This window comes from Propithecus coquereli, unplaced genomic scaffold (assembly GCF_000956105.1).
Source record: "Propithecus coquereli isolate 6110/MARCELLA unplaced genomic scaffold, Pcoq_1.0 Scaffold5, whole genome shotgun sequence".
Lineage (NCBI taxonomy): Eukaryota > Metazoa > Chordata > Mammalia > Primates > Indriidae > Propithecus > Propithecus coquereli.
The window spans coordinates 7,668,861-7,681,466 of record NW_012150840.1 but is presented as its reverse complement, the minus strand read 5'-3'; the positions used below and the strand labels follow the sequence as shown (position 1 = coordinate 7,681,466).

General features: G+C 32.9%; 1 protein-coding gene across 2 annotated transcripts in view; it reads right to left on the bottom strand.

Annotated features, from left to right (window-relative positions):
• Positions 1–12,606, bottom strand: part of GPHN (gephyrin) — a 577,313-nt gene that overhangs the window by 153,416 nt on the left and 411,291 nt on the right. For both annotated transcript variants that reach the window (XM_012656203.1, XM_012656202.1), the window contains exon 10: positions 2,287–2,329. In XM_012656203.1, the coding sequence (XP_012511657.1) occupies positions 2,287–2,329 (43 nt within the window). The remainder of the gene's footprint in view (positions 1–2,286; positions 2,330–12,606) is intronic.

Below are 12,606 nucleotides of genomic sequence, written 5' to 3'. Positions count from 1 at the left end.
AAAGCCACTAAATTCTAGATAAGCTCTATTGAATTTTAACTTTTCTCCTTTCTCTAGGATCCACTGGTCTGTGCTGATACATTAATATATAATATATATATAATGTATAAATTATATATCATATAATCTGTAATATAATTATATGATTATAATATATGATATGTTAATATGTATAACACATATATGTTTAAAAAGAAGTTGATTATAGTTTTATGTTGGCTACATTTTGGAAATGTTTTCCTTGACGATAGTTTAATTAGTAAATAAGTGAAAAAAATGATAAAAGTAGATCAAATAGTAGGGGTAAACGAGAAGGACTAATCACATTGAGTTGGGGGGAACTCAAGACGTGTCACAGAAGAATCATATTTGAACTCAGTCATGAAGGATAAGTAAAAGTTCTCCAGGAAAACAAGGGAATTAATAGTTTATGCAAGGGAGAAAAGGTTCAAAGGAATAGAGGCAGGATATAGCATTGAGAGAATGGAGAATCGCTCATAGGTTCTATATGATTGTAGTATGATAGTACATGGCAAACGAAGACAAAAAGGGAGATTAAAAATAGTCTAAATAAGCAATGGGGTATTGAAGTTAAGAAGTTCAGAGGTAGAATAGCTCATGGTGATGAAGGGGTCCTGGGTGTGGCTATAGGCAGGAGTATGAGTTTATCCAAGTGGTATTCAGAGGAAAGACAATAAACGTATAAAAGTCACAGAACTATGAGGCTATGATGTTGGATGGATCTAAATGGTTATAAGGACCATCTACATGACTATTTCATCCTAAGAAAACACGATCAGAAAAACTGGGCCATTATCAAGTCCATCCAAAGAGATTAATAGCTAATGAGCCAATAAGAACATAACTGAAATAAAAGTTCTAATACAAAGATCTATGATGGAAATGAAAGAAGGGTCAAAGGAATCTGTTCTCAATAAGAAATTATTTTTGTTCCTAATCATCATAATCACTATCAGTGACCCATCATCATTTCAGGATCAACAATAAATGGGAATTACATAGTAGTCATCATAAAATATCATTTTTAAAGTTCATTTATCTCTATTGTTTTATTTTAGTGAACATTCAGTCATCTCTCTGCTGGCCCTTAGGTTTCTCCACTTTAGGTCCTAGTAAGAAATTATAGGATTTTACATCTCTTATTACTGAAGAGCCCCCCTCAGATTCACACGTCTGTTGAATGTTGTGTAAACTTGTGATATAACCATGTCTGGTTACATTTACTTTTTATATAACTCTAATATGAAGGTCTTGGGCAAACAATTGCAGTGTGCTTGCCTGAGGGTTTTGAGCTAAGATGACAGATTTATGACACAGAAATTGAAAAAAATTTACACTGAAAAAAAATAAAACCTGAATTTTTACCTATTTGAAGTTCTTCAATTACTTTCTGATTGTTAAATAATACTGACATTCTACTGGAAATATAAATCATTCCATTTGCTAAAACTCCTAGTGGTGTGGGTATCCAGTAGACCTGTTTCAGTATGGTCCTCCTGTACTACTTCTCTTGATAAAGATCAGGAATGATAAAGATCAAGAGGATGTCATTAAAGTATCAAGTTACAGAGAATAATAATAAAATAATTAGCATTTAAACAGCACTTTTCTCTTAGGATCCCAAAGCTTTAAGGCTCAACTTTCAATGTGACATCATTTCAAGGATACAGGTAAGGAAAAGCTACTTATAGCTCCTGTTTATAAGATAGGAAAATGAATAATACACAAAGTTAAATGACTTTCAAGTTAAGGATATTAGTGATCAAATCAAAATTAAGGATTCTTTATCCTTGGTTCAGGGCTCTATGTTCTAAAACATGCTGTCTGTGAAGTGAAGATCTTTCGGGAATTCATATTCACAAAATGATATGATGTACCCTCTTAGGAGTCACATTTTTTAAAGTTAGCCTCCTTTAATAGATTTACATTACTATTATTTTCAGTTAGTCTGTTTTCAAATATCTTTTGGCAGTGGGGTAATTAAACAGAGTCTAGGTCACAGAGAAGGCTCATTCCTAGCCTGCCGGGAGTGCATTAAAGTTCTGCTGTCAGCTTGCAAAAACAATTAGATTAAGGGAAAATTCTCTCATATATTGAAACTAATATTTTTAGAAGGTGAAAGCCCTAATATTCATAGTCTTGACATAAACTTTAACCATTGTTTTTCTTCATTTTTTTTTTCACTAAAATATCATTTTTAGCTTTACTTTCTATTGAACCATAAGCTCTAGTTCAGAATCCCACCTAAAATGATAAAACACTTACTGGCTCTGAGAATGTTCTCCTTGCTGCTGCACCTGGACTGGACCTGCAGAGAGAGCATAAACTCAGTAATTTGGGGCTCATAACATGGATTACCAGAAACATATATTTAATGGGCAAGCTCCTGAGGTCTAGGAGCAAAGGCTTTACATATCTCAGATGTTATAATGTGTTAGTAAAAATGTTACATTTGTTTCATGTATTTTTTATTTATCCTTTCCTTACTTTAAGGAAACAATTGACTTCCAGAAAAAATTTGGAGTACCATATTGTAAACTGGACAGAGACAAACCAAAGGAATTTTTTATTCATTTGTATTTGAAATCAGCATATGGAAAAAATTCAAGTTACTGCATGTTTAGTTATAAATACGGATGCTAAATATTAAGGCATTTAGCATATTTCTTGACTAGAGTAATGAAATTCAAGTAATAAAGTTGTAATCAAGTATTCTATTTAGTCATTTTTAGTATATATATGTTAATATTGGGAAAACAGAAATCCTTATAAAACATTTACCTTTGATTTTAATATCCTTTGTTGTTTATTATAATGTATTACATTAATAGTTACAATATTGGTTATGAAAGATGCTTCTGCTGGAAATTAATGAAATTTGTATTCACTTATTTGCCAGTTCTTAGGTGTGTATATAATTTGTCAATCAGAAACCCTTGTACTTTGATTCAAAATTTTATGTCAAAGTAAAACATTCTGTTAAATGTTACCAAACTGTTGCAGTTTTTATAAAAATGTTGCAAAAATGTTGCATTCAAGGGCCCTCCTAGATGGCATTAACATGTTAATTTCAAAGGAAACTGTATTTAGCTCCACACCTCTTCTTCCCACTCCCCAGCAGCTTGCCCCAAATGGATATATACACAACAAATTAATTTCTCTAGTTTAACACAATCTACTATCGTAATGAAACAACTTATGAAAGGAATGTTGCAACTTAGGGTGGGTTATGGTTGTCCTTCCCTGAAAAAAACAATTGTTAATGTTTAAAGAAACAACAATAAAAAAAAATCACAAACATACACACAAGAAAAAAAAAACACACGCACACCAAAAAAAAAAAAAAAAAAAAGAAAGAAAAATAATTCCAAATGTTATAGTTATTCTCTTTTGGCCCAGATTGTTTAACTAGTTTTAAGCACACTAGAATCTAGAAAGAAGAAGCTAATCTGGAAGACAATATTCTTATATACTTTTACTTAGGAGTCTTATTGAAGAACAATTCTGGACCAAATGGGAAAGAAATTAATGACTGCTTAAAGAAAACAATACAGGGAAGAAGACACAGAATGAGAAAAAGAAAAAGAAGAGAGAGAGGTTTGAGGGAGTAAATCTAGACAAGAGAAAAGAAAGTATGGGCTTATAGAAGGGGACAATACATAAATGCAGAATGATCTGCTATTTCTTTCTGAAAATTCATACCAAGAAGGTAAGAATGACTAATGAACCTACTGCAAAATAAATAAGCAAGTTGGCATACTATGGGATGAAAATAAGTATAACTATACCACTACAGCCTTAAAGAAGAAAAGAAACACACACTAACAAATTAATAGACAAGCTTAATAAAGAGAGAAACTACAGTTTAAAAAGTGATTCAAAGAACACAAGAGAAAGTTAAAAGAGTGAGAGAAAAATCTGGGAGAGAGAAGGAAAAGAAAGGGGGAAATGTTAAAGACAAAAACAGAATTCAAAGAAGTCAAATGGAAGCTAAGAAAGTCTTCAACAAGATGTAGAAACAGAAGGAGCCCAAACCCATAGCGCAAAGCAACGTTTGCGAATGGAAAGTAGCTCCTTTGATCAGTAATAGTTACTCTTAAGTCGTAGCCTCTATTCCTCCAGAGTTCATCTTTAAGCCCTTCCAATCTAGAGTGGAGCTAGTGTATGGATAGAAACAAGAGATTTACAATGAACAGAGCAGTTCAGATGAGTAGTTCAAATCGTCTCATAAAATGTTCCAACAGATTTATATAATGCCTATTATATACATTATATAATGTATATAATGGAAATGGTAATGAAGAATTAGCTGGCCCCAGAAAAACAACCCCCTAAAAACAAAACAAAACAAAACCACAACAAAATACCCTCTCCCTTTCCCTTTGTGGCTTAAAAAATTAACAGAAAAAAATTCATATTAATAACACGAATTGAATAAAGAAGCCCCAGTGTTGCTTTGTGGCACCTCAGTTTAGAACTACATATTTCAAAAAACTTAGGAGGAGAAATGTGGATGATGTGAACAATTCAATTTCCTGACCCTGAGCACTTATCAAGGTTCACAAATTGCCAACAGCTGTATAACCAATGTTTTGTCATTTATATTACATTGGCTATTTGAACCAGATTTGGGGAGAATCACTTCTAAAATCAGTGATTATAAGAATTTCTTTTATTTAGTGATCCTGAATATATGTATAAAAAACCACCAAGGAAAATAAATTTTAAAAGACTTTACTATTTATGCATGTAGCAAATGACCCTCTCTGTTGCACTATGAAACTGGTCATTTTTATACTATTTATTTAATTTTATAAAATCTCAATATGAAGATTTTACCTAACTCACAACATAATGGGATTTACTTGAAAGGATGAAGTCAAGAAACAACTATTATTCTCATACATATGGACCACAAAGAAGATAACACAGGTCTGTCTCAAGTTTTATGGTTTGTTGTTTTTTTTTCGTTCTCTTACTTGGCTTTACTCAACGGGGAAAAAAAGGAAAGTCTGGAAAACAAAACAGAACTGTTATTTTGAGGTTGGGTGCAGTGGCTCACACCTATAATCCTAGCACTTTGGGAGGCCAAGGCAGGAGGATTGCTTGAGGCCAGGAGTTTAAGACCAGCCTGAGCAAGAGCAAGACTCTGTCTCTACACAAAATAGAAAAATTAGCTGAGCTTGGTGGCACATGCCATAGTTCCAGCTACTTGGAAGGCTGAGGCAGAAGGATTGCTTGAGCCCAGCAAGGAGTTTGAGGTTGTGGGGAGCTAAGATGACACTACTGCACTCTAGCCAGGGTGACAGAGCAAAACCCTGTCTCAAAACAAACAAACAAACAACTGAGATTTTGGGCTAATAGCAAATTTGTCAGGGATTAAAAAATGAAGCATATGGTTATCAGATTACTTACTACTTTATTCTATTGGATCATGTTATTTTACTACAATTAACATTTGATTTTATGGTATGGACAACTGGAATAAAAACCAAAATAACATGTAGAAACAGTATATTATATTAAAGTCAATGGAAGAAATGAAAAACAAGGGATTTATTGAAAACACAGGTATTCATTTACTAATCAAGATTGCTTTGTGATATCAAATAATTCATTTCCACTTGTGTTTACATGTGTAATATAATTTTTGCTGAAGATCACATTGTTCATTGAGAAATCTTAAGATACAAAACAGAAAACAAGAAGGAGGGAGAACACATAATAAATGGTAAGGAACAAAAGCGAAAATGCCTTTAAAAAAGCTGAGAAAATTTTAACAAACAATCACGATCTTTAGATATGGTTAGAGAAATCACTTACCTTATGCTTAGGTCATAATAAGAATAGCACAGTGTTTAAAGTCAGCTCTTCATTATGGGAGGTACAATTGAAAGCCATAGGTTATAATAACATGAATTGCTACATAGAAATGAAGAGTTTTTCAGCCCAACATGAAAAGCTAACTCTTATGGGAGAACATTTAAACTTATGTTTAATGCAACACAAAGAACAACTGAGGGTGTAAACACCGAAACACACCAAAACACATGAATCTCACACCAAAAAGAGAGAGCCAGCCCAATCTCTCAGGACACAGAAGATTTAATCTGTGACCATAATTTGTGACAGATAAGGGAAGGTACATCACTAACAGTGAAAGATGCATGCATAATGTATAACTATCCATTTATCTCCCCACCCTCCACCCCCCTCACACACACAAGCCCACTAAGATACAGAGAAAGAATGTAATGCCAAGCTGTTATGAAGAAAGCAGGACACACGGAAGCGCAGCAGTGGTCATGTGATTTGAGAGGTGTTCTTCCCTTAAACCATCCCATCACCATGCTTAGTTTAAAGAAGCCAGGAAAAGATCCCCTTTCAATGCTGCAGTAGCTACGAGCCCCCAGCTTGAAGCTAGTGTGTGGAATTTTGATCACCGTTCCCTGCGATGTCAGGGGCTCTCCAGTGGAAGCCAGATGTGTAACACGAGTTAGTGGGGTACAAATGTGTGAATAACAAATATCCTTTCCCTTCTGTATTTCACAGACGTAAGGGAGGAGAGAAACAAATAAAACCCATGTTAAGAATAGGTTCATAACAATATAAGAATGTATAAATATTAAAATGGAGATTACATTTGACTGAAGATTAACACAAATCAGGTTTCACAATTTTGCTGCTCACCAGGCTAATTTGTATTCTTTTTCTTGTAAATGCTGTACAGTGTGGCTCATATTGAAAAATTAGGAGCAGTTGGTCAGATGGGGTCAAAGTCAAGAACAAAAAAACGTCATCTTCTTTGATGGATATTAAGAAAACTTCATTTTTAGTATGACTTTACGAGACACTAATCACATCTTACGTTAGAAATTAAGCTTCTGTATATTTGCTTATTTATGTAATCTGAGAAATCCTATGGTTTGGAAAGATACATTTTAAATTTTAATCTTTTTACACTGTTAAAGGCTAACAGCAAAAAGGCTACCTATTTAGAAACTAGGTTTCCTATGTGCTTTTCTCTCCTATCAATAAAACTTATTTAACATGGGCTGTTCCTGTCAATTATAGGGTCATAAAAAAATTTCAACTTTGTTTTCCTGTTATTGATGACAATAGTTAAATTCATCTATTTTATTTCTTTTGTATAAGTTTTGATTCATGTGTGGCATCCCAATTTAGTTAGCGGATTTGTGACTGTTCAAAGATCATGTACTGATGTTACCATTTTCTCTTTCCCATTTTATTCTTAGCAGGCCAGAATAGCTTGACCTCTTTAGCATGGCTTTAGTAATTTAGGCTCTGGGCCCTTCCACAATCTCAGTTTCCTCATGGGAAAAATAAAGATTGTTGTGGGGCTCTACAGAGATAATACATATATCAGTGATTTTAAGCCATATACATGGAAACAATGTCAGTAGTTATGATCAATGGAGCCATTGACAATTGTAAAATAACTCTGTGATGACATACCCTCCTCATTATAACTTCCTCATCAGCTCAAAATGGAGGCAAGTGCTTATTTTTGACTCAAAGAGAGGAAAAAAATCCACGAACAGTTGTATGTTTTTCAATCAGGACTGGCCAGAACATTTTAGAAATGTTATAGCCAAATGGCCGTATGCATTGGTAGGAATGCAAGCCACATAATCTAAGGAATGGAGCAAAGTCTGACCTAGCTTCTCCAAAAAATGCCCTTCTTTAGCTTTTAGATTTTGGACAAGCTGTTTTCTTTCTCTGGAATACCTGTTGCTTATTTTTTGGACCAAATACTACTTGTCCTTTACGATCCAGCTTAGAGTCCACCAGCTGCAAAAAAGTATTTCCCAAGTTTCACAATCAGACATAAATTCTTGTTTCTCTAAACTTTTTAACAGTGTTAATTGAGATATAATTGACTTATCATAAAACTCACTCATTTTAAATATATGGTTTGATGACTCTTAATAAATTTATAAGACTGAGCGATCACCACCACAATCTAGGTTTAGGTTTCTCTAACTTATTAAAGCATCTTATTTGAACTTCTGTTACAGGACTTCTCATAGTTATTCATATTCCAATTACTGATAGGGGTTCCCAAATATACCATAGTTTTCTGGAGGGAAAAGATCATGACTTTAATTCTCTTTTTATTTCCCACTCTGTCAAATATAGTGCTTTGTATAGAGTAAACATTTGCTAAATCTGAATGTTTATTTTGTAGTAATTATTATTCTTTTCTATCTCAGCAGACTAAATTTATTTTTAATAGTATAACTATGATCATAGCCACTCCTGTACTATGCAAAGCTGTTTTGTCAGCTTACGAAGGATTTTTACTTATTTCGGCCTGATAGTATTAAGAGATACAACATGGAAAGTATGTAGATTATAGCTAAGAGATATCTGGGTAACTTGCAGATGACTTCAAGAATTTTGAAAGCACATTACTATTAATATCACTAAAAGTTAATGAAATAGCGACATTTGGAATCCAATGAAGGTATTCTATACCAAGGGTTTCAGGTCAGGTTAAGAAGATTTCTTATTTTCTAAGAGAACAGGACCTTCCAAATCTCATACGGTCAGGTCACTAGAACAGCAGAGATGATAGACATTTTTGATGCATCATGGCCCATTTTTAGTTTAATTTTTATACCTTTTAAACTTATTTAAGACTAATCTGTCTCTGAAAGAATGAACTTCTTTGGGTACCATCTACTCATAAAAATAATGCTTAAGAGGATAGAGAAAAAGGGCCCCATCAGCATTTACTCAAATTACTTGCCTCTTTGGCCTACCCAGAAACAGTAGGAAAGAAAATGTTTGATTTAAGTAACATTAAGCCGACAACTCCACAATTACAATCTTAGAGTCTTAAATTCTATTTCTTTCTCTTCTCACTTCTTATACCAAAATGGAGACTCGGTCTTGAAAAGCTTTCTTCCACAGTTCCATTCATTCATCACTTTATTGGAATAAATTAAAATGTAAGTATTTGGCTCACCTTAGCCTAGTGATAACTCATTTGTGTTTAATTAGATTTATGATATAACAACACATATTCAACAGAAGAACTCAAAGAGTTTTGGCTCTTTGAGCACCTTTTATGACACGAAAGGCAGCATGATAAAGGGAATGTCCTTTGGAGTCCAGTGGCATGGTTTCCAGTACTGGTTTTTCCTCTTCCTAGCTGTGTGACCTTGGATGTGACATTTAACATTTGGAGCTTTAATTTCCTTCTCCATAAAATGGGGAAAATTAAGTAGGATAAGGTATGTGAAAGTGACAACAATTGTACATGAGAAGAGCAATACAAATCTAAGTTGTTGTTATCCCTATGCAGATTTTAAGTCACCTATATTTTATATAGGTAGAAGTTGAGGCACAATAAGACTAAACAATTTGCTCCACATCACACCGTGAGTCAGTAACAAATAACAGATTATTGGCAACTTCTAGACTAAAGCTTCAGAAAAAGGTTGAGTAATAGTCTTAAGATTAGCTCTGCTAGGATTAATCTAATTCTGAGTTGTATGACTTTAGTTAAATTGTCTCCTCTCTATGGGTCTTGGTTTCCTCATCTGTAAAATGTGGATGTTCCCAGGGGTTTTCATTGAAGTTGATGGGCCCCTTGAGAAAACCTGTGGGTAAAAGTCAAGGGTCCAACATTTACTGGGATGGAGAAATACAATTACAATCTTTATATTCAATAACCTAGTTAATATTTATTATTTTCTTTCATTTTGAGCATAAGCAAAAAACCACAGTAATATTAACAGAATCTCTTCAAGTAGTTATGGATATCTTAAAGTATTATTTATATTTACCATTATTTCAAATTACAGTAGTTATTAGATATGCTCCTAGAGTTTATTTAATGCATTTTAAAAGAGGTATGTATTATGATATAACAATTTGATTTTAAAAACTACTTGATCATGATTTCAATGTAATTGTTTTTCTCTGTAATACTATGTATTTTATTTTATTTGTTTAAAAATATTTTTTCTAAAAAAAAGTCTGTAGGCTTTAACTGGGTACCAAATGGGTCCATGGAAGAAAAAAGTTTAAAAACTTTTGAACCAGATAATTTTCCAAGCTTCCTACTATCTGTAGGATTTTGTAGCTTTAAGAAAGCTTTGCCACCTCTATTTGCTGTCCTTTATCAAATCATATATAAAGAAGTGCTCCATTTCTGGGAGAAAATTATATATAAAATTGGTCACTGAATTAACCAACTGTACATTTCATAGATCAAAACAAGAAAGAAAAAAGGAACATTACTTTAAGAAGTTACAAAAACCTCGAGGTTAAAAAAAATTCTGCTTCACTTTCTCTTTTCCCATTGATTTAGAAGATTAATTAAATGGAATAACCATTTAATAGTCATCATATCACATCTAAAACACTCTAATCAAAGGCGAATTTCCATACACACACACACACACACACACACGTATGTATGTATCCATAACTAATTGTTCTTTGAACTCTTAGTCATTTGTTGCTGATGGAAGGAGAGCAACAGTGGTATCTATTATATATATATAACATAAGCCTTTGCAAGCACATAGACAATATTTATAGGCAAAACAATTTTATAAATCTTTTCTAGGGGAGCATTCTTACAAGTTTCTTCAATGTTATATAAACTTTTATTGTCTAAAATTCCACTGAGCTTTCCTAAGTCCTAGGTTAATATGAAGAATTCTTCTTTTTCAGTGTTGACCTCTACTAAAAGCTGTAACTGTCAGGTTATATAGCTGGTGAAGTGGATTATAATTACCATTGAAAATCAAAGATTGTTTATGCTCCTTTATAGGCAACTGTATGTGTGTTCTTTGTTCTGAAAGAAAATATTAATACTATAATATGTAGAACGCACCTAAGAATAGAATTGGTTATCACCATGACTCAAGGAAATATGAATTTGATATCAATGGTGAATATTTTTAATATATTTTCCCATATAAAGCTTTAATTCTAAGTTGAGTCACTCTCAATGACCTCTACAAACTCTGTAAATACCAGGCTGGTCTCCTCTTGGTACCAACAATATTTTTGATTTGATGTTTGTTCTGAGAATTTTAATGTTCATAAGTATGAAGAAAAACATACCATCCAATTATAGAATGTATAATAAAGTTAAACAAAATATTTTTGACTCAGGAATTTCAGATTATTCATAACACCATTTTTGAATCTTCAGATGAATAACTGATTAGTTTATAGGGTCATTAATCTTCATTCTTGAGGTTAGAAGGCAGAAACTATCACTAGCTTTAGGTCACACAGTAAAGTAGCAATAAAACTTAGCCCCTTTGACTTCCAAATTTAATTATCTGTACACTAGTAGTTGACCCTATCTTTCTAAAACCTACCAATGGCAATCACTGCATTCCTAATTAGACCTTGAATTTTCATTGCCTCTTTGCTCTTGACTATTTCTCATAGCAATGAGAACCACTGAGAATAGGCATATGAATGTAGGAGTGAAGGAAAACTAGTATAATAAAAGGTAGTTTGGGGAGTAGCATTCTGGAGCCAGATTGCCTGGATTTGAATATTTATCCTTATTAGCTGTGTAACACTGTCTAAATTATAATCTCTCTAGGTCTTTGCTTGTATTTAACATGAAGATAATAACAACCTCTATCTCTAAGGATGGCTGTAAAGAAGATGAGATAATATATATAAAGTGCTTGCTTAGAAAAGTATCGGGCCCAGAGTTAACAGTATATGAGTGTTAGCTAATATGTTTGTTGTTACTACTATCATCCTTTTGTTTGGATGATATTCTGGACTTATATTGATGATGTTGACTACTTTTTCTGACAGCTCTTACAAGGTAGAACAAGCAAGATTAATTTAGGTAGGTATTTGAATAGAAAGTTTTTTAAAAATATTAATTTTAAGAAATGGAGCCTCAGGGATACAACCAATATTAATATAAAAACTTGAATTATTAAGTATTTGTAATTATTATGCATTTTTGGCACTTCTAGAAGAAAGTCACATTTGTTTTCATGAAGCATGAGTTTTGAAATATTTAGTTTCCAACTGGATTAATATCATTCTTAAATGTCATGTTGTATCACTTATTCACTCATTAAAAAAACTCTAATGCTTCTAGTCATGTTAAGTGTGGTTATATTATTTTCCTTTCTAAATAAAAGGCTGCTATATTTCAGTATTGGTTGAAAAAGTTGTGACCTTTATTTCTCTAAATACTTAGCTAACATTCATAAAGCCCATGGAAGGTTTACACAGATATATTGTATTAGTAAAGTAGCAATGACTTAGAAAATGTGTAGGAAGTTCGTTTGAGAATGAGAGGTAAAAGCTAAGCTTTCTGACACCTTGTATCACAGCCACATGTTGTATATATTATGTTGCTAATCACACCTCTCATGGTCTAACCAGTAAATAGTTAACAAATATAGTTTAATATTATTAGATTCTTGTTTACATCATATATGTCTTTTACATTTTCTCTCAATGCTCTAGTTTTGGGTGTCTGGGCTAAATCAAAGGGAAAGGCAGAAAACCCACTGCTATTAAAACTGAACTTTTGGCTTACAGAGAAGGGATGACTGT